The 22075-nt window shown below is 41.7% G+C and overlaps 2 protein-coding genes across 3 annotated transcripts; one reads left to right on the forward strand and one right to left on the reverse strand.

Annotated features, from left to right (window-relative positions):
* The first annotated feature begins 1412 nt into the window (after positions 1–1412).
* Positions 1413–2740, forward strand: LOC142380400 (protachykinin). The gene is made up of 5 exons (XM_075466232.1): positions 1413–1702; positions 1877–1979; positions 2062–2085; positions 2184–2240; positions 2323–2740. The coding sequence occupies exons 1-5, from the start codon at positions 1604–1606 to the stop codon at positions 2328–2330; spliced, it is 291 nt and encodes a 96-aa protein (XP_075322347.1). The 5' UTR covers positions 1413–1603; the 3' UTR covers positions 2331–2740.
* septin7b (septin 7b) lies at positions 2604–21232 on the reverse strand. Of its 2 annotated transcripts, XM_075466229.1 has the most exons (13): positions 21139–21232; positions 19436–19542; positions 17889–17989; positions 17621–17755; positions 14039–14156; positions 13468–13560; positions 13260–13356; positions 13029–13080; positions 12808–12936; positions 11806–11826; positions 7705–7840; positions 6573–6715; positions 2604–3798 (listed from the first exon to the last, which is right to left on the reverse strand). In XM_075466229.1, the coding sequence occupies exons 1-13, from the start codon at positions 21146–21148 to the stop codon at positions 3759–3761; spliced, it is 1182 nt and encodes a 393-aa protein (XP_075322344.1). In that variant the 5' UTR covers positions 21149–21232; the 3' UTR covers positions 2604–3758. The 2 variants fall into 2 exon arrangements, with proteins under 2 accessions (XP_075322344.1, XP_075322345.1); XM_075466230.1 differs by lacking the exon at positions 11806–11826.
* Positions 21233–22075: the final 843 nt, after the last annotated feature.

Below are 22075 nucleotides of genomic sequence, written 5' to 3' on the forward strand. Positions count from 1 at the left end.
TTCCCTGCACTCAGCTCCTTGTGCGTCACTGATACACTCCATAACTTCAGAGTTAGCTGAGTATTTCTGGACATGACAGGGCTCTGTGTTGAGCTGGAAGCTGAGGTGTACAGAGAGGAGAGTAATGGTGAGTAATGGTGTCCCCTGGGCTGCTGACCACCTTCTCAGTCCCACAGCCCTTCAGTTGAAGATGACCGGCTGAAGGAAATGGTATTTACATCCAGATGAGCCAAACGTAAACCATCGCTGACACCGAAAGAGAAGAAAACAACTTAGATTACGGTGGGCTGAAGAGAAGCAGTCATGGACTACAGATGAATGAATGAAAGTGATATTCAATGATGAATCACCAATCTGCATTGGACAAGGAGACGATGCTGGAACTTTAATTTGGTGCAAGTCCAATGAAACATAGAAAGATGCCTGGATGAAGAAAAACAAGCACGTTTTCACACTCATTGATGATATGGGGTTGATGTCAGGTAAAAGACTCAAAGGTGTGGCCTGTAAACAGTCCAGATGTCATTCCAACTGAAATCTATGGAGCAATTTGAAAAGAATGGTGCATGACAAGGCTCCATCTGTTCACTTTAATACAAGTGAACAGGTTCCTGGTTTGAATCCCAGCTGGGGCTTTTCTGACATGTCTGTTTGTTCTCATTATTATATTTTCCTGTCCAGAAACAAGAAGAGCAGCTGGCAAACCTTCAACCAGGCTGGACACGGAGATCTTCCACAGAAACAGAAACCCCGGTTTGTTGGTGAAGCCGTGAATGTCCAGAGATTCTCTCACGGAGGCTCGTGGGAGAGCCCCCCCCCGTCATGCAGGTCATCCGGCTCCGGATCCTGTCCAAGTCCTAATGCAGCTATTTCTTTGTTTTTGACTATAAAATAATGTTAGAAGCAAATCAATAACTGATACAATGTAGGTTCTACCTTTTGCTTTAGAAAGCACCACAAGGGCTTAAACGTCAGAAGAGATTATAACGTCTTTACAAAGCAAGAACAAATCTAAATAGCCCCCCTCTAATTAAAACACATGCAACAATCACACCTGTTTGTTGTTTACCGTTTGGAGCTCTATCCATCAGTGCACCACAGGGACCTAATTTACGCTATAAACAGGCAACAAAAGGACCATTCAACAGTTAATTTTAGGCCTGCTTTATTTGTGTGCCGTGAACATCATCATGCTAAGTGCACCAACTGTAGTTTATGCATGCTGACACACGCCTCCACTATGTTTTTGGAAGGTAATATTCCGAATGGACCAGGACGTCACTTATGTACCAGATGGTAAATGGTTAGCTCATTAAAGTAGCAGGCTAAATTACACATTAGAGTATATGAGAAACGCGATGAATCACGCACTTAAAATAGCAAATGTCAAAGCTGAGACCCGCGACACTCACCATCTGCCCACGGTTCACTGCAGCTGTGCGTAAAAGCGCACCAACGCTGGGCTGATGGACCGTCGTGGCCACCACCAGGAGGGACCTACTGTTGTTCTCTCTGTGGGTATTTAGAATAATCTAGTCATATATTTATTATCTGAAGTGCAGATTAAAACGAATCTGGGATAAATTACGCGCGGTCCGCAGTGATGGAGACAGTTAAACTTGCTCTCATACTTCTGCTGCTTTTATCAAACGTTGTTTGTCAAGAAATGGACGCAGACAGCTGGAGAGCAGGAATCGGAAAGGTAAGCGTCATTAACTCTACTGGAGACTTAATGACAAGTTGGAATTTGTACAAGGGCCGTTAATCATTTATTTGGGGTCAACTGCAGATGGAAATTAAGTTGAATTCGTTGACAAGAAGAGACTGTGGATACTGAACTGTTTTCCTTTTTGCATTTTCTTTTATATAACGCAAGAACAAATGGCCAAACTCCGAAGCAATTCAAGAAATGTTAATGGGAATGACCAGAAAGCCGAGACCACGGCAGTATCTCGGAGTCATAGGGAGGAAAGGATCGGGTATGGCTTCAACATTTCACACGAATAGACGCACTGTTTGGAAATGCTGCGAACCCTGATGTCTGTATTTCTTCCCAAACAGAAAAAATGCAGACAACACGGAAACGTAAGTGTCATCATTTCGCATTTTGTACATTTGAAAACCACCAGGACGCATTTAGTCTAAACGCTAAGAATTCTTCCAACATTTGTTTTTACTTACAGGGCATAAATTTCAAACCTTTGTAGGTTTGATGGGTAAAAGGACCTCTGATAATAATGGTATGATTTATCTAACCGTGGCACACTGATTTTTCAGATTCAGTTGATTTCTATCGGGTAACTTCTGGTTTCACCCCTGCAGGTCAGTGAGCAGCAGGACTGAAGAACACCGAGGAAAACCACGTTTATCATAGTTATTCCTTCTGTTTCAGTAAAGACTAAATACCGTTTTTGCCAGTCAGTAATTTGATAAAAAATGATCAGATGTTACAGTCCACAGTGTGTGTCCAAAGAATGGAACACTTCCAGGCGAACAGTGACATCTAGCGGAGAAAACGCAATAGTGGAAATAAAAAATTAAAAATGATCATCACCTCACAACAAGCCCACATCATTTTCACAACAAAGCATCTCACTCATAAATACCATCACAGGTTTATTAAGTGACTTTGTACATTACAAATGAAAAATAAAATTAAAAATACAGAGATGGAGTACATAGCCAAAGCAAAATGTGATGTTGACTCTTCATTTTCCCACTGATCGTTTCCACAGAGCGACTCAAATATATTTTTTAAAACGCATCTTTGATAACATGAGTTTAAAAGAAGATGCTGCCGTCAGACTCTGAGGATTCTCTAAACATACAAAATTCATTACTTCAGCTGGCTCGGTATATAAAAAAATAAACTAAAGTGAAATATAACCCTTATGACGTTATAAATGGTGGTCCAAGGCTAGTGAAAATAGCTAAACAGGAAAAAAAAAATGTTACATTTTAGAAATAAAAGAAGCTGTAGCCATTTTTTTTTTTTTTTTTTTTTTAAGTCTAGAAAAAGGCCCACGGTGCATTTTACGTTTCTGTTCATCTCAGATTTTCTAGCGACGTCTCATTATTGCCTGCTGCACCGACAGAATGAGGGCGGCAAACAAGCGGGATTAGTTAACGCCTGCTCATCTTCTTACTTTAACATATGAGATCGGGTTAATGTTCCAATACTGTCACTTTAATTCTTCCTGTAAATGGAAAATGATCCAGAATCTGATTGTACGCGTCAGACGTAACTCACTGCTTTTTTGTTTTTCGTCTTTTCTTTCTATAATTCTGTACATACCAGTCGTTCAAAAGCTACCTTGGGAGGGAAAGAGAGCAGTAGATGGGGACAGTATTGAGTTATAACAGCAACAACAATAATAACATCAACAATAATAATAATTAAAATAATAATATGGGTTTGGCCTTACTAAAAGGGGGTTACTTTTCCTGTTTTTACGGTAAACACATTCCTTGATGATGAGTCCCGAGGCAGGGAGGGGGCTCTGTGGCAGCAGTTCTGGCCGTATAAGCAGACCCCCTCCACCCCCTCATATACACACACCTGCCCACAGTACACCCTCCAGCGGCTGGGAGCAGGTGGAGCACAGGGGAGAGGAAGGAGAACAGGGGGGGGAGGGAGGGGGGGAGAGAGAGAAGAGTAGGAGGAGGTGGGGGGGTGTCAGTGCCACACAACAGGTGTCCTGACCGGCAACGTTGGCAAACAATAACAACTCGAGCTGGGATGGTCCTGCCGACTGTCTTTAAAAGATCTTGCCTTTCTTTTTGTTTTTCTCCAGAGTTCTGCAACAGAGCAAAGACGGAAATAATCAGCAACTTCACTTTAAATCAAATTCTGCCATAAATCATGTATTTTCCTAGCCTGGGAATTCCCATGCTGCTTTGCGCTCGATTTCATTCTCACTGCAGAGTCAGCCTGGAAACCACCGCCCTTATTTTTGCCAGAGTTTGGGAACCAATCACAGAACGGGGGGGGGGGGGCAGCAAGACGATGACGACGTCTATGCGCTACACCGAAGCTTGTAGAGTGTTAATCCAACATGACAGCGGACACAACGTTACCGTTCGATGCAGACTTAGAAAGTGTTTCGGAGTAGATTCACCCTGGGGTCATTTGAACCGTGATATCCAGCCAAGTAGCCCACCCGAAGTTTTTCCGATATTGGCTGAACATCAGCTGAGTTACTGAGTTATCCCGAATAGCTTAGTACAAGCGCTAACGGACCCTGGCAGTATCTCCAAAATTACCACACTAAAATCACATGTCATGACACCAAACTTCTACAGTAGTACAAATATGGTCTGTACTCACCAAACGATGCATTTGGAAGTTTGTACATAGTCCAGGAGTTTATTATTATCATCAACACAAGCCTGATAGTTTTTCTTCTGCTAAAGCTACGTCAACGTCACTTCTGGGAGCTGGGAGCTTCAAAGTAAGATGAGGGTTGATCTACTACTGTAGACAACAAAGCAAGGCTGCTCAATTTCTCCATTATTAAAATAAATTCACAACTCTACAACATAAAAATTCATGTAGAATATAGCATATAAGCCTACTTTGTTGTCAATTTAAGTAGCTTAGAGCGCAAGTTTACTTTTATTTTCCATTTTTTTCTTCTTCCTCGTCGAATTTTCGTCGTCATCTGGTATAAGTGATACAACTGGCTATGAATCGCGCGCAAAGCAGCATGGGAAGAACCTGACGTCATTTGATAGACATTCGTAGCGCCCAATAAACGGCTCTAGGCGTTCGTAAACCACGCCTCAAATACGAGAAAATGCACACCTAGTTCCCAGACCACCATCTCATCGAGATTGTGGACGCGTCAGCCAGGCTAGTATTTTCCTCCTTAACGAGACTAAAACACAAAGATTCTTCCTCTACTCTTAAAGCACGATGACCCTGAAGGCCAGCAACACGCGTGCTTTTTATCCTCACAGAAGCGAGTACCTCCGGTGTTGGCCTAATTGTTAACATACTTGCTGATGCAATGTGCTCGTTACAGTGGGCACACCAGCAAACCCATACCACACACAACATGTGGACCTGCAAGATTTAAACAATGAATATGGAAACAATGTAAAGGTTATATTTGGTTGAAGTTACGACCTAGAATAAGCAGCTGTAGATGGCATTTTAGCTCTCTGAATTAATGACAGTGTGTACCAGGTCCCATATGGCCCATCTATGCATCTACTGGCCACCAATGTTCCCTCTGAGCTGCGCGCACATTCTCTGCGCACAAAAAAAAATCTATGCAGCGCATAAATAAAATGAACCATAAACGTATTAATTAATATCTAATACTAGGCCTAATCTAATCTAATTAATTAGACCAATAATGTGTTTTTCTGTACCATTTTTCAATGTAACGCAGTGAGTGACAGGTGTTCAGCCAGTGACACGGTTTACTTGCGCTATGCAGCCAATCAGAGCATTGATAGTGCTTGCATATGTGCCCTGCCCATACGTGCTATGCAGGTTAGTTAGCTAGCTAACAACTGTGTGGCGGAGTTTTTAGGGGAGTTAAGAGACGCAACCCCGCAGCGCCAGCGACACATCCTCTCTCCAAGCCAAAGTAAAAAAGAAATGCGGTTCTTTTAGGATGGAATGGCTGTCTGAGTGCAAATAGAAGAACAAGCAGTGAAACTGGGTGAAATTTTTTCTTTTTCGAGTGAGAAAGGTCTACTCTGCAAAACAAGGCTGTAAGCTTGACTCTTTCAATGGCCAAAGCATGACTCTCACATATAACATACTACACATCTCATGAACAACTGTCTTTCATTTTAAGTAGGCCAAATCGCTTATATTAAAAGTAAACTTGAAATGAAAGTTGCTGCTGTGATTTGATTCTTTTAATAAGCCGTATAACTTGCTATGATCCAAGGTTTTGAACAGGTGTGATACTGGTGTGTGGCCACAGCGTGCACGTCTGATGTTGCTCACAGTGGTCCTCAGTGTGCTCAGGGAGCTGGTGTGTTTGCCCAGACACGTGAAAAATTAGAGATACATGAGGCAGCCATCACAAACATGAAAAAGCATCATCAAAGGAAAGTATATTCTCAGCGTTGGAAATCCCTCATCTGCTGCGTTTTCAGTTTAGGTTTAATCTTCTGAACACTGGAACCCTCGCTGATTTTAAACAAACTTTCTGACCCGCTTACATGTTACATGTTGACAGGCTGCTTCTCCAAAAAATATCTGAGGAATGAAATATTTGAAATCTTCAACATAGCTGGAATACTTGTTCAGAAGTCACACTAATGTGTGCTGTGTTCCGTAAACAGGCTTCTCCATCATGTTACTTTTACGCCGATTTCCTCTGACATTTCACAGACGGTCCTCGTTTTGTTGGTGCCACCTGCTGCTCATCTTGATGGACCGTTTATTAATAATCCCATAACAGCATAAAACTGTGTTTTATCTTGCTGCTTGAGGTCAGAAGACTTCACATGTTTTGATTAGTTATTAAAGCCCGTGTGAGAGTTCAGATCCTGAGTGTATGCACACACTCAGGTTTGTTAAAGAGTTAAAGGTGTGACTCCTGCTGTACCTGGAGGCCTCCATTTTCTGCTGCTCCAGGCGCTGCAGAGCCTCCCAGTTTGCTCTCTCCTCCTCAAAGACACGTCTCTTCTCCTCCAACTCCTTGTGCTGAGCCTCCAGGTTCTTCTTCATCTGTTCGTGACGCCGCTGAAGCTGGAATAAAACAGGAACGAGGAGGGTGTCAGCTGACAGCGCCACAGAGCTTTTAAACCCGCACATTATCAAACCAGCATAAAACAGCTGAAGTGAAGAAGAAAAGATGAACAGGAACGTAAGAATAAAAACATCTGTCCACTTCTGCACACAAAGGTTTACATGCTTGCTTGAGGTGGTTTCTACTTGTTTCAAAGAAGGCTTGATGTGCTTTATGAGGCGTGGAAACGACCTCTGACGTGGCTGCTTCTGATTGGAGCCAAGCACGATAAACCCACACGGCTGACCAGCATCTTCCCAGAGATTAAACTCATTCCTGGGGAAGAGTTTCCTTCTTTTTCTGTCTCTTGGATGTCCACCGCGGTTACTTTTTACTCTTCAAGGTCGTTTTTATTTCAGAAAACTACTTCCACTGAGATACAAAGTAGCCTTTACCGCCACCATCTGGCGACACTATGAAGTTAGTTTATTCACCTCCAACTCGTCAAAGAAACTGTGTCGGTTTCTTTTTTACAGCTTTTCAAAAGGCTGCTTCAAAATATCTTTGCCGCAGAATGGAAATCCAGCTAAAGACAAGCCAACTCAGTTTTAAAAGCTATTTTAGGCCTTGATCTTTGGGTAAATTTGAGGTGTCGGATGATACAAAAACCCCCCCAAAAAAACAACACTTTTCATCCTCCTGATAAACACATCTTTAATCAGCCAAGTTTTTCCATGTAGCTGTGCAGTAGCAGAGCCCATTTACATGGCGATAACTGCTGTGTTAACGTGTGAGTTCAGGGGAGAGACGCGCACGTACCAAAAAGCTGACGAGTAAACAGAACAGTTTTTCTATAGCTCAACGCTGTGGTTTCTCACAGCTCCCTCACACTCTGAACCACAGACACACATCAGCAATGAAGGACGGAAGCAGCGCAGACAGAGTTGTGAAACAACTTGAACTGCAGCGTTATCTAACACAGGCGTGTGTGTGTGTGTGTGTGTTTTACCTCTGCTTCGGAGTCTTTGAGCTTCTGCACTTTCTCCTTGACTTTCATTTCAAACACCTGTTCCATCTCCATTTCCATCTTCTTCATCTTAGTCACATGCTCTCGCCTCTCCTCCTCCATCTGGGCCAGAGGACTCCTGCAGGGGGGGGGGGGGGGTGAGCACACACACCAGTTCATACAAGCACTGCAGCACAGACATACTCATCAGTGTGCTCGCATAATAAGAACAGTGACGTTACCAATTTTCCAGTTTACGGTGGCTCATTGAACAGAGTCAATCTTTGAAGCCAGTTTGTTTTGCTAACAAATCTCATTACATCACGTCATGCAGATTGGAGAAGCTTTCAGGAGAAGATAAAGACGGGAGGAGGACAGAAAGAGCCACATTCTGCAGTTTAACACTGAATCTGGCTCCGATACGCTAAAGTCTCACTGAGCCATGCTCCTGTCTACACAACAGATCCCCTCTGGCAGAACATTCCTGCTCCCACCACCCGCCTCCTTATTAAAGGAAATTGGGTATTTTCTAATACAAACCTGCAACTGTGGAACCTTTTACCTGATGAATTAAGACAAGCAAACTCGGTTTTATCCTTTAAGTTGTTTCTCAAGACTTACAGGAAGTAAATCTGCTTTTTATCTCCTCTTCTTCTCCTCCTCATTACTTTTCCCCGTAAGTCTCACCACTTTAGAGCTGAAGTGATATTACTGTCTGATCTGCTTTCACTTTATAAATCGATGTTGTTGTCATTTACTTTCTCCTCTGGTTGAGCTGCTGATTATCTCTGACCCACACATCTATTTATCCATTTTCCTCTCTTTGACATATGTTATACATACAGAACCAGTCAAAAGCTAGGACACAGCTTCTCATTTAATCTTTTTTATTCATTTCTTTTTAATTTCGACCTTCTAGGTTAATACTGAAGACACATACGGAATTATGTAGTAAACAAAAAACAGCATCAAACAAACCAAAATGTTTTAGATTTTAGATTCTCCAAAGAAGCCACCTTTTGCTGTGATGACAGCTTTGCACCCTCTTAGCATTCTCTCATTCAGCTTCATGAGGCAGTCACCTGGAATGGCTTCCAATGAACAGGTGTGCCTTGTGAAGAGCTCATTTGTGGAATTTCTTGCCTTCTTAATGTGTTTGAGGTCATCGCTTGTGTTGTGCAGAGCTGGGGTTGATACAAAGGTCTAATACAGCGAATAGCCCTTTTTGACGACTACACTAAACCTTATTATGGCAAGAACCACTCAACTAAGTAAAGAGAAACCACAGTCCAGCGTTACTTTAGGACGTGAAGGTCAGTCAATCTGGAAAACCTCAAGAACTCTGAACGCATCCTCAAGTGGAGTCGCAAAGACCATCAAACGCTGATGAAACTGGCATAAAAGCCTCGCCGAGTTCAACTAGCAGACACCTCTAACAACGAGACGAAGAGAATTTATTGGCCCTAGAAACACAAGGAATGTACATCAGACAAGTGGAATTCTGTCTTTTGGTCTGATGAGCCCAAATTTGGGATTTTTGGTTCCACCCAACATGTCTTTGTGAGACGCAGAAAAGGTCAGCGGATGGTTCCCACTGTGATGCACGGAGGAGGTGTGATGGTATAGGAGTGCTTTGCTGGTGGCGCTGTTGGTGATAAGTTAAAAATTAGGGCGAGTTAACTCGTTATTATCGTGTTAACTCATTAATTATTTAACGCCGATAAATATTTTATCGCACATTAACACAGTTTTTATTTGTTTTTTTTTTTCATTTTTAAAATTTATTTAATTATTGTAAAAGTCTGTCGCTCACAGGCTTTTATTTTGTAAAAGTCTGTCGCTCACAGGCTTTTATTTTGTAAAAGTCTGTCGCTCACAGGCTTTTATTTTGTAAAAGTCTGTCGCTCACAGGCTTTTATTTTGTAAAAGTCTGTTGCTGTCTGCTGTGGAACCGGAAAAGAAAGTAATCGGCGGATCCACCAAACATGGAGAAGGGTACGGAACTTTTACTCGGCCATTTTCATTTTAAAGTTCTTCCAGACGGCGGAGTCGACAGAACCAAAGTCATCTGTAAACAAAGTTGAATTGTCTTCTCAGCGTAGTAGTTCCAGTCTAAAATATCACTTAAAGGCAAAACACACAACTGATAGCAGCAAGTCATTCAAGGAAACAGACAGTGGAGCGAGGCTTCTACATAAAAACTACAGAAAGATGCTGATGTTAAAAGTGTGTTTGCACAACAAATGTTATGGCACTTTCATTCATATGGCAGCACATTTAAAATAAAACTAAATGCTAAAAGCTATACGCTACTTATGAATTCATTTTTGGATTTTGCGTACAAATGCGATTAATCGTGATTAATCAGGGAAATCATGTGATTAATTAGATTAAAAATTTGAATCGTTGCCCAGCCCTAATAAAAATCCAAGGCACACCTCACCAGCATGGCGACATGTCAGTCGATCTGGTTTGCGCTTAGTGTGACCGTCATTTGTTGTCCAACAGGACAATGACACCAAACAGACCTCCAGGCAATGTAAGGGCTATTCGACCAAAAAAGTGCCGTGTCAGATGACCAAGCCTCCACAAACACCTGACCTAAACCCAATTGAGATGGTTTGGGATGAGTTGGAAAACAGAGTGAAGGCAAAGCAGCCAACAAGTGCTCAGCACATCTGGGAACTCCTTCAGAACTGCTGAAACAGCATTCCAGGTGACTGCCTCGTGAAGCGAAGTGAGAGAATGCAAAGAGGGTGCCAAGCTGTCACCAAAGCAAATGGTCGCTACTTAGAAGAATCTAGAATATAAAACACATTCTAGTTTGTGGTTCACTACATAATTCCATATGTTATCCTTCATAGTCTGGATGTCTTCAGTATTAATCTACAATGTGGAGAAAGAAATAAAATAAAATAAAGAAAAACTGCCAAATAAACTTTAGACTGCTGCTATATAATTCATATTTTATACCGGCCAAGTCACCTGTGATCTAAATTAAAAGCACTTTCTCTCAAAGTTCTGTTCGTCCGTATAACAGCAACTCTGAAGAAATACCATAACTGCAACGCTGTTCTGTAACTACCGACTCTTATATCCCATCAACAATCAGTTTAGTTTGTATGCTAGCTACCCGCTAATCTAAGCTGTTCTTCTCTTCCCCACAGGCAGCCCTAAAGCAGAGTGTTTTTCCATCATAACCAAATAAAATGCATCATCGTTATTATTTAATCCTGTCCAGTGAAAAGAAAGCCAATGAATTTAAAAATCCACGCAGCAGATTGCCATAACTTTGTACAAAACCTGTAAAACCATCATCCCCTTGTTTCCAGAGATGCACGACACACAACGAAGGAGGGAGCTACAGGTGAAGCTTTGGGGATGGCTGTGAGCAAGAAGGTCGGGACAGGAACAGAAAACACCCAGCAATGCTTTTCTTTTAAAGAAATTTGGAGGCACTCAAGAAGCCTGTGAGCACTTGTGTTAGGCTGTTGTGTTAGGCTGTTGCAGTGTTAAGTGTCAGAGACCAATCATGAAATATCAAGAACAGTTGCCTGATAACAGGAAGTGAGCCGGATACATGTGACTGTGAAACTAAGCACTGCTCTGAATCTGAAGTTAACATGGTGTTTTGTCCAATCGTGCGTCATACATCTTATATTATTCAGCTTTAATAAAGCTTGGTTCAACCGTGGATCCAACTGTTTTTATCTATTCATAGCAGATCTCTCTTTGGACTTTGAAATTTCAGCATTACACAACCGAGAGCTTGTCAGAATGAGAGGCAAGCTGGTGGAAAATACACTGGAAAACCTCACATTCATGCCTCCTTCGTGTCGGTAACCGTTCCAAACATCTCATGCGTAGGTCTCTGATGTTAACACGAGCAGGGCTTACAAACGGGTGACAAAAACATTCAAGCATCGCACTCCTGGCAGAACTCCGTTTGTAAGGAAGCGGAGCTCCAGAAAACTGACTGCGACGAGTCAGGAGCAGATCAAAGGAGAAGGTGAAACACCTGAACACAGCCCACAGGGGAGAGAGGAGGAGAGGTCGAGATTTTAAACTAGAGTCTGAAATATATGTGAAAAAATGAGCACTTACATTCCTTCAACTGTGTCAAGTCTAAAAAACAAAAACACACACACACAAAAACACGCGCGCACACAGACACACACACACAGCATGCGATGATGAGGTCATGCACTGAAATAAAAACCATATTATTAAACGTACTCTACAGCCGAAGCTACTATTTTCCTGCAGATGGGGGGAAAAAATGAGAGTCATGAGATCTTGGAAAGTCTTTTTTTCTTTTTTTTTGTGAGCTGGGTGTCACATTAGCAGCAGTGATCAAATGTGTGTTAGCATCAGCAGTGTCAAGAGTTACAAGTTAAGCTCAGTGAGTTATCAATTTGCTTGTGATCATGTTAACGAGAAAGCAACGCCGTCCTTGAATTTGAACTTAAAAGTCTTTTTTTTTATGCAAAGCAGTAGTGAGAGGTAGCAACAAAAGTCAATCATTGCTTTTCACACCTCAAACTGAGAAACAATCCTCAGTGAATGAAACGACGGCACCGCTTTGCCTCTTCCATTAACCTGCAACTCAAATACTTCAAACATCATTCGAACGGGACTGGAAAGTGTGAGAAGAACCTCCTGGGATCGTTTGCTTTGAGCCACGGGTCCATTGAGCTACCTTAAAAAACGTATCCCGTTTGGTTTAACAGGCAAAAGAATTACCTTTCACAATGTGATGGTAACAATTCATAAAAGTAATGGAATCTTAAAATCCTCATATTTAACGACTTTGTCTCTGCTGTGGCACTTGTACTACATTTAGTTTAGGTCAGATGGGTATAATTATAATAATAAGTCAGCAAAATTAACTACATTTACTACTTATTTGGAGATAATTTACTAGTTAACCATTTTGCCTAATTGCCTGTGGCGCCAACACATCCTGTCCAAATGTCCAAATCTGTACAGATTGATACAGATTTCTGGTGAAACTGTGTCATAATGCAGATCACCAAGCATCTCCTTTTACTTTAGTTTCACTTTAACCACAGCTGCTGGCTTTAATGCTCCCTGTCCAGGACTTACTTGGTGGACAGCTGCCCTTTAGCCTTGTTGTTGTCCACTCCATTGTAGGTGACAGCAGCCAGCTTCCTGCTGCGGTAGTTCTCATAATGGACGTTGTTTGTCACGTCTTTCAGGTCCTGCATATGAGTTCTACAGGTGGAGGATGAACAACATAGATTTGAAATACTCCTTGCGTGCTACGGCCTTTTGGAACCACTTAAACAGTGTTAAGTGTTCAGTACCTGATGAGCATGTCCCTCAGGATGGTGAAGTCACAGTGGTCACTGTTCTCAACTAGCAGGGAAAATATCAGCCAGTGAGCAAAGCGTCAGGATAAAAATATACAGAACAGAGACATTTTGGGTCCAACATGTCAAATAATACTATAACAGGCATGTTCAAATACTGTAATATACTGTAAAATGTCAAATATACTGGATAAATAAGCAGCTGTATCCTAACTTCGTGCTTACCTTCAGCAACCCCCCAAGGGTATTGTCTTCCTCTGACTCTCTTGCTGTTCACCTCAATGATGGTGTTGCTTCCCACCACAGCCAGCGGCAGCTTGTCCTGGCCAAAGAAAAGCGGATTTTAAAATAAATAATACAAGACTATAAACTTGGGTTTACAACTCACAAGTACACTCTGTGACATAGTGTTTGGATTTGGCAGGCAGCATACTTTTATCTTCTTCACCAGCCTGTTCTCTTCTTCATCGTCTGTCTCGGGGAACTCGTAAATCTTGATTTTATGCTCTTGGATTTCCCGCATGATCTAGCAGGAGAAGAAAGTTAGAATAAGAAATAGAGCTGCTGTATGGAACTAGCTCAACAGAGCAGCTACCACATGCTGACCCAGAGAAAGTCACACAAACCCTATTATCTTAATCAAAGCAGACATATGATATTAAATAAACTGCTCTGAAATTGAATCTCATAATGTACCGAATTAAGGGTATGTTTACGTGCATCCATAAAAGGCTCAAACAGATTAGTGATCCACTTTAATCCAGCTTGATGCTCAGTTAAACTTTTCAAACACAACCTCAGCGTGGCTGATGAAAATGTACCTGAAATATAAACATCCTGCGCATCTATGGATAAAAAAACCCTCTCAAACAGCAGTATGTGTACTCTTCGTCTGATTCTGCATACGCGACTCGCACCAATGACCGCAGATTTAGAAAAAAAAGACCTCACAGATACCTTTCTTTTTTTTCGTGCAGCTGTATGCAGCTGTGGAAACCACTGACCTGCTTCTTGAACTGTTGGCATTCCTCTGGAGTGAGAGTGTCTGCTTTGGCGATCAGTGGGATGACATTGACTTTCTCATGCAACCGTTTCATGAATTCAATGTCCAAGGGTTTCAGACTGGAGAGAGAGAGATAAAGATACAACTTTGGATGGCATTCAAACCGCAAACAGTGCTAATTAGTGCAGAAGCTTTGACATTTTGGATCTGGAGCTTTGTTTTTAAACTTGTGCAGCTAAATAAAGTGGAAAATAAATCAAACTGTTGTGGAATTTACTTTTCTCTCATTAAAGGATTAAAGGGGATATTTCAGGGCTGACTGGCTTATGGGTTTACATTTGATGACAGTTTCTGGGTAAGCTCCTCCTTAGACAGGACAAGGATAAAATGAGCTGAACTAAATATAGAAATCTGTGACGCTCGACTGATGTTTGTCATGTCTAAGAAAATGACCTCAGAGTCATGAGAAAGAGCTGCTATTCTTGGCTGTTTTAAAGCTGGATAAATAACATTTGACAAGACAGATTAACTGAGTTACGGCCTTGCATCTCCCTTTTTATGGTGTTATTCAATAACATATCTTCTTTCAATTATTTGAGGTTACGTTACAAAAGTCTAAATCTTCCTTGAAGCAGAAATCAGCGTTTGCAGCGTTTTAACAGCAACAACTGATATCAGCTTATGTGGAAAAGTAGCAACAATAAAAAGCTATTTAACATTTTACATATGTTTCGAAGGTGCACTTTAGAATAAAGATCCTAACATATTTATTGTGTGTCATAGTAGATGTGCTAAACTTTGACAGCAAGCCCAGGGAGGCGGAAAATTCACCCTAACATGCATGGCCTTGTAGCACTATAAAACATTCAATACTAAATCATTAAGAGAGACTAACAGGCGGTTTCTTTGCTAAATTATGGACTGTATTGATCATTCACCGCTGCACAGTATCGACAATGTCCAAGTCAATACAAAGCTCGATGGAACACAGTCATTTTAATGTTTAAATGACAGAAAATGACCCGAGGGTCTGCAGTTTCCCCCCTCACGAACCGATGTGCTGTTGTTGAGTTGGAACATGTCAGACTGAACAGCTACCTGGCTACTTTAAACATGTTCCAGACTCATCTCTTTAATAACAGGAACCCGACGTTAAGCCCACACAAGCACATTTCATAAACCGAGCTCTACAGATACGATCACATGTCATGTGAGAAAACAAAATGGCTGACGTGTTCGTTCGTGTCAGTGTAAATGCATGAAAATACGTACTAAAGCGTATGTGTAAAAATCGCAATTTAGAAAATAAAAATAATACCATTTTAATATCAGACAGCATTAAGTTAAATACACTGTTTGCATCATACTGACCAAAGTATGAAAGCACAACAGAAATCTAAAACTCTGCAAGAATGTGACCTGAACGTGGAAAAAGTCCATCAAGGTTTTTGCTAAAATCATTTTGCACATAGTGAGATATTAAGCTTCCTAGCTCCTGTAGTTGCTCCATAAAACTCAATAAAAATAAAAGGAAAAAGATCAATTCACCAGCTAATAAAACCACAATCAACTTTAAGTTTCACGCTCGGGAAAGGGACTGAATTGGGGGTGGGGGATTCAATGCAACCAGATGGATTTCTGAGCAAATCAACTCTTAAAGCTCAACTCAAATAAGGCCAATCAAAGCCAGACATCATAGTTGAGCGAAAGAAGCAACAGCCGGGCGGCCCCTGAGCATTGGAGGTCATTGTGCTGCTGTGTGAGGGCAGTCAGCTGGTGTAAAGAGGGGGTGCTCAGCGTCTGCGGGTGTGTTTGTCTGAGAACACACGGTGACCATCCTCAAGGCTGAAGTATTGCTTGTGTGGGTACAGAGCACAGGCTTGTACAGGCACAATGTCCCATAGAGAACACAGACTGGAAAAGGAGAACAGACAAGGACAAAGGAGGACAGAGTCTTCTCCTTTGTTGACAGCAAGGGGCCTTATGCAAAACCAGCAATCGGGCACATCTGGAGCATCAGTGGACATCCGTCTCTAGTACTTTCGGGCGTGTGTGCCCGGTCGCCATCAACAGACTGAGTCAACTTGTAGAATCACTGTTGTCGCAGTCGGTGAAGGAGCTCTCTCTGATTGGCTGTTCAGTGTTGCGAATGAGTGCACGAGAAGGGAGGCCGCAGAGAGGCAGAAAGCTAACAGCTAACTTTGGCACATCACATACAGTCTCTTCTTCACTCGTTTGATTTGCTTTTTCGAAACGAGCAACATTTTCAAAAGGACACGTTAAGCTGGAGTGAAGAAACTAAAATCCCAGCTCAGTTTCCCACCAACGAAAAACAGAGCACACACACAATGTTTTCCTTGGTCGTATTACGCTCGTAAAACCACCGCCCTCTGTATGGGTGAGCTAAGGGTGAGCAAAGTCTTGTTGCACGGGCACAGATTGGACGCCCCAGACGTCAGTTGGAAGTCATCTGCGCGGTGTGTTAATGCATTATTTGGTGTGTTCAGACACTAGCGACGCAGGGAGACCCAAGGCCTGATCATAAGATTAAGATTAATAAGATTACGGGCATGTGAACACACAAGTCCATAATCTTATTTGCATATCAACAAACTGGGAAAAGCCATAAAGCAGTATAAAATATATATATATATATATATATATATTTTTTTTAAGAGATATATATATATCCATTTGTCCTTAAAAACTTAAAAGTCATCTTTAAGTAATGAGCCGTCTTTCTAACATGGAATAAAGCCATCTGCAAGCACTTAAATGAGTCGTCTGCTTTTTTTTTTTTCCATTGTTTGTTTACAAAAGGAAGGAAATGACCTCTTAAGTTTCTCAATATCCCTACTTCTACATGTTCTGCTCTTAGACTGATGTGCATCACACGGGTTATACGCTTCATAAAAGAAAGGCAAGATGAACCCTTCAGACGTCGATGCACCATATAAGATCTGGTGGCTTGTGAATAATGAACATAATTAAAATTCCACTGTCATATTTTCATGAAACGCTCGCTGATCAGTATCATCTGCTGGGCATTTTGCCAGCTGGATGAACAACTCCCTCTTTTTTTTTTTTTTAATGACACTCGAGTTTTAACCCTTATTTTGCAGGACTTAGTCTTAATATCACTGGCTCGGGGGAAGTGCTGCAGGAGACAGTAAAACGACATGTTTACCAGGAGCTGCCGAGCATAAACAACTTTATGTTGCTGGAAACTGAACTCTTCAAAATGCAGAATGGACATTTGTGCCTCACTAAGTGTAGTTTTTACAGAAAAAGGAAAAGGATTCAGATCTGAACTCCCCTCTTTAACTTTCAGCCACAAACGTGTATCTGACCTTTGAGGCACCGCTAACCCACATTTCCCTCCTCACACTATTTTTCTCTCACTTCCTCTCGCTGTCGTCACGCCCATCCCCTTCTCAACCCTCTCCTTTCTAAATCCTATATACATTCCTTACTTCCACGGTGCCTTGATAGTGAAAAATGATGTGACAAATTGAGAGTCTGATTAAGTAGCACATGTGGAAAATGACACTCAGTATCTTGTCAAACCGTCTTCCAGACTCACCCATGTCCTGACGGGGCGATGAAATAAAGGCAGCAGTGGATTCGGCTGTCAGGCATCTGTCGTCTATTCACACGTGATTCTGAGTTCAGGTAGTCCTCAAACTTACTGTCTATGTGGTCGATAACAGGCTGCCAGCTGCAGAACATAAATGACACCTTCAGTTTAGAAACAAATGCTCACAAGACTTGATTGTTAGCTTCTACACCAATAAAACATCACAAAGAAATGATTGATGCATATGCAGAGGTGCAGCTGTTCCAGTCCTCACCAGTTGCTGTTGTCAACAGCATCTCCGAATCCCGGGGTGTCAACAATTGTGAGCAGCAGCTGGACACCGCCCTCCTTTATTAAAACTTTCGACTGCTCCACCTGACACATGAGAAGGAAAAAAAAAAAAAAGGCAAAGCCCTCAGACAAGTGCGCTATGTTTACCTCTGGTGCAAACCGTGTTTCTTTAAACAAAAACTTAAAAACCGGCACAAAGTGGAAGGAGGGAACTAAAAACATTATCAGTGTTCGGCAGTATCACAGACAGCAAGCCTGACATACAGCAGAAAACACTTAGCTGCAAGCAGCATGTAGCAACATGCCATTTCACATGAGGCTATTAGCAAATCATGCTGAGAAACCAGCAAAACACACGCTTTCTGGAGATAGCAGTGCTGTCAGTCGCTAGCCAGACAGACTGAGTTTGCACTTGAGGCATTCAAGATTCAGGACCATATTAGGAAATATGAGCATAAAGGCATTTATGGCCTGAACTGATGAGTCTGACTTGTTTCAACCATTTTAAGAAAGTTAAGAGAAACAATCCAAACATATCAGAAGTGTTTCACCACTCTCCATAACTCTCTTCTCATGAAAATATTCAGTTTATGTCTGAAAAGTTTAAACAGTTGAGGCAACTATTTCTGTTGCCTTTAAGTTGAACTGCACGGGGTCATCTGGCATTTTAACACCATAAACTCCAACAATCCAACGTTACGGTCTTCATCCTACATTGATAATTATATTCTTTTGTAGTTCTTGTGACTATAGGAGGAAGAATCCCCTGTTTGAGGTGTCTGAACGTCATGAGCTGCATACGATCATCGTTTATAGAACTCCGTTTGTAGGATGTTATTTAGCTTCTACACCATAGAAGCTACCATCCCTGCACAAGGGGAACTTTCTGTGTTGTACCTGTAAAGTGATTGAGCCAGACAACATAAGTGTGTGATGACTGATTTTACACACGAATGTCATACCAGGAGACAGTACCTAAACTTGTAAAATTCAGAAAACCAGTGCTAATATAAACAATAGTTCTTAACGTTTACAGCCTTTACAGAGTCGAATAATCCACAGAGAAATGAAGCAACAGTGGAGCTCAGGGTTCAGAAGATGTACAGATAACTTTCAATATGATTTGGATTCGTCTACCAACGTTCAGCTAAATATTACGTGACTTCAGCGTTTCCTGTGTGAGCTGTAAATGTAACCAGCACAAAAAGCCAGTGAAGGTGTGTACTACTTTGAGGAGAACTCCAATCTCCATCACACTCCCCAAGAATCCTAAAGCTGTTAGGCTTGAAAGCCCCTTATGCCAGCATTATATTATCACAAACACAGATGAAGAAAATCTATTTTTCTATGTTCTGTGGCTACAATCCTTTTCACATTCAACCAAAATCTAAAAAAAAAAAAAAAAATCAAGGTTTGTGTTACAACACAGACATTTTACCACCACCCACCCCAGCGGGATCTGACAAGACAGGTGTGTTTAACAGATTGAAACACTGCGTGCAACATTTCACTGCGGAGAGCAAAATATACCTGTACAGTCTTTTTGATTCTATGTGAAGGTCCGGGATATTCTGCTGAATACAGGTCTGTTAGGAACAGGGAATTAATCAAAGTTGATTTGCCCAGGCCCGACTCTCCTGTGAAAAAAAAAAAAAACAAATCAACAAGAGAAATCAGCATTTTTAAAAACCCTCATGCTGTAGTCAGATTGTAAAGCAGTGCATCAGTGTTTGGAAGAAAATGTTAAAAATGATTCCATCTGTCTTGTATTGATACAAAGAACACTGGTGCCGTCCCACAATCAAAGGCTGGGTGTCTTTCCAGGGATGCAACAGACTTTTGCCAAAGATATCAATCTATCTGGCTTAAACAGCTAAAAAGGCTAAGGAAACAACGAGGACAATGGCTCTTGTTATGTGCAGCTGACTGGCTGTGTGGTCTGGGAGGCTTCTCAAGCTCGGTTGACTATTGTGTGCCCTGTTTCCAAGCTCCCAGTGAAAAGGATCATTAGTGGCAATGACCACTGGCACTGCCTGCCTTGGCTGATGGCCAGGAGTCAATATTTAACAAGTTAACATTTACACCACAGCGACAGTTAAAGGGTAATGTGTGGTGCTTCCACTGTAGCATTTGTTTGCCAGACATATTATGTGTTGCATGTTACTAAGTCCTAGAAAGCGCTTATCAAATTTACTGCAATATGAAGTGCAGACAGGACTCTGAAAGAGCTGCAGTGTAATGTGTGAACAGGCTGTTGGGTCACGTGTTTGATGAGCTATGGATAGATGTGCCAGTCACCGATGGTAATGCCATACCAATCTCTCTTCCCCCTTTCGTCGTTCACACCACACTAGTGACGAACAGCATGTAGGCGCAGCGGGGACATGTGGGCTTGCAGCTAATCAAAGCCAAGATGAGCTAAATGTTGTGTGTGTGAAAACAATGGCATGCATTTATCAACCAGAAAGCCCAGAGACCCTTCTCTACTGTCCTTGTTGCAATGTCATTTTTAATCTTTCCTGCAATTATGTCCATAATGAAGATACTTGCCGACAACAGACTGAAGCTTTTGGAGGCCCACGAGACCCACTTGGTCCCAATCCAGTAACTTGTACAGAAAACAGTGCAGAGTTCATGAGGAAGCAAACTCTAAAACGCTGTAACTGCCCAATAATAATGATTAAAAGAATGCTAAAAAACGGTGCTATGCTACTCTGATTAAACTGGGTGTTGAGAACAAACAAAACCAATGTTCTTAGATGCATGCTAAGAACACTTTTGTTGGTCCGGCCACAGGAAATGGTTTTGACCCTGGGACACGTTTTCCCTCCAAACAGAGCCTGATCAGCCAAGGAGGATTTTGGCCCAGTGTCAACCGCCACATCTAAGCATTTCAAAAGAATGTCTGCATTTCTGATCCGCTGAGTGCAGCTCTGGATAAATCCAAACCAAATGTTTCTCTTCTGTGAGACAATGTCAAGTGCCTGACATCAAGATTAAACAGAGGGGAAACACAATGCCCCAACCTCCCTGAGTCAGCAATTAACACTGCAAAGCTGGGCGCCTGTCCCCTTGTATACATAATATGGTTTCTCACACACACATACACACGTGTATCTGCCTCTCTAAAACAAACCATGCTGAAGGACTCCAAATGCCAACCACAGGGAACACAATGAAATGATTCAAGCAAAACAGGGGCAAACAGAGTGCTGAGCAGCGTGTGTTCTTACCCACGACCATCAGGGTGAACTCAAAGCCCCTCTTGACAGACTTCCTGTACACTTGGTTGGGGAGGCTTGCAAAGCCAACATATCCTTCCAGATTCTTTTGTTGCTGTAAAACAGTTTAAAAATTGAAACCATAAAGAAATGGAATCTCGCAGCTCCTCTTTACCAGCAAAGTTTAAGAAACAAGTTTCAACCACCTTACTTACATGTTTCCTAAACCAAAATACAGATCAACAAATATTCTAAAAACTTAAGCCTCAGTGCTTTTACTGTCATCTAAAATACAATAAAGTTAAATTTGAGAGGCTATAATTACAAGAAATTGACATTCCAGATGTAATTACATCTAGATTAACACATTTTTGTTTGTGCTCTCAATAGCAGAATGAAAATGGGTTCAAAAGCTGTCCACATATTTTTAAACATAACCCAAAATTTCTGTACTTACAGCTGTGTTGTGACGATCATTACAATGAGGTCCCAGTGAGCATGCAGATCCAGTAATTCCAGGGTCACAAGGAAATAGGGATGTTGAAAGCACAAAAAGCAACAGAAAATAAATCACCGATCATCTGACAAACTATTCTGCCTTTAAAACCAGTTTCCCCGTGTTGTGAAACCTGGGGCAAAATGATTCACGATCTGAGTGACAGTAATAGCACTGACAGTTAGCCAGAGTTGTACATATTCCACTTCACTTGCTCCTTTAACGTCAGTAGCACCATAAAGCAGGGTCCATTCACTGTTGCAGCCTTTTCTTTAAGCCTGTGGCTAGGAGAAGATTTCTGCTTCTTACAGCATCTTCTGGCTGCCGACAGCAGCCCACACGTCTCCTTTGTGGCTCTAGGTCTCGATATGCTGATTTGCCTACAGGATATACAGTTCAATATCTACAAGCATTATGCGGTTTTAGTTTTTAAATAAATAAAAACTGTGTCCT

This window comes from Odontesthes bonariensis, chromosome 5 (genome assembly GCF_027942865.1).
Source record: "Odontesthes bonariensis isolate fOdoBon6 chromosome 5, fOdoBon6.hap1, whole genome shotgun sequence".
In the NCBI taxonomy this organism is placed as follows: domain Eukaryota; kingdom Metazoa; phylum Chordata; class Actinopteri; order Atheriniformes; family Atherinopsidae; genus Odontesthes; species Odontesthes bonariensis.

What these genes read in the sequence shown, in the direction of transcription:
- LOC142380400 (XM_075466232.1), top strand. Translation starts at nt 1,604, where the DNA reads ATGGAGACAGTTAAACTTGCTCTCATACTTCTGCTGCTTTTATCAAAC. An exon ending in GGAGAGCAGGAATCGGAAAG is followed by an intron (nt 1,703 to 1,876) that starts GTAAGCGTCATT and finishes ATATAACGCAAG; the next exon opens with AACAAATGGCCAAACTCCGA. An exon ending in AATGCAGACAACACGGAAAC is followed by an intron (nt 2,086 to 2,183) that starts GTAAGTGTCATC and finishes TTTTACTTACAG; the next exon opens with GGCATAAATTTCAAACCTTT.
- septin7b (XM_075466229.1), bottom strand. An exon ending in CTGAGGGACATGCTCATCAG is followed by an intron (nt 12,937 to 13,028) that starts GTACTGAACACT and finishes CTCCACCTGTAG; the next exon opens with AACTCATATGCAGGACCTGA. An exon ending in AAAGGGCAGCTGTCCACCAA is followed by an intron (nt 11,827 to 12,807) that starts GTAAGTCCTGGA and finishes TTTGTTTTTTAG; the next exon opens with ACTTGACACAGTTGAAGGAA.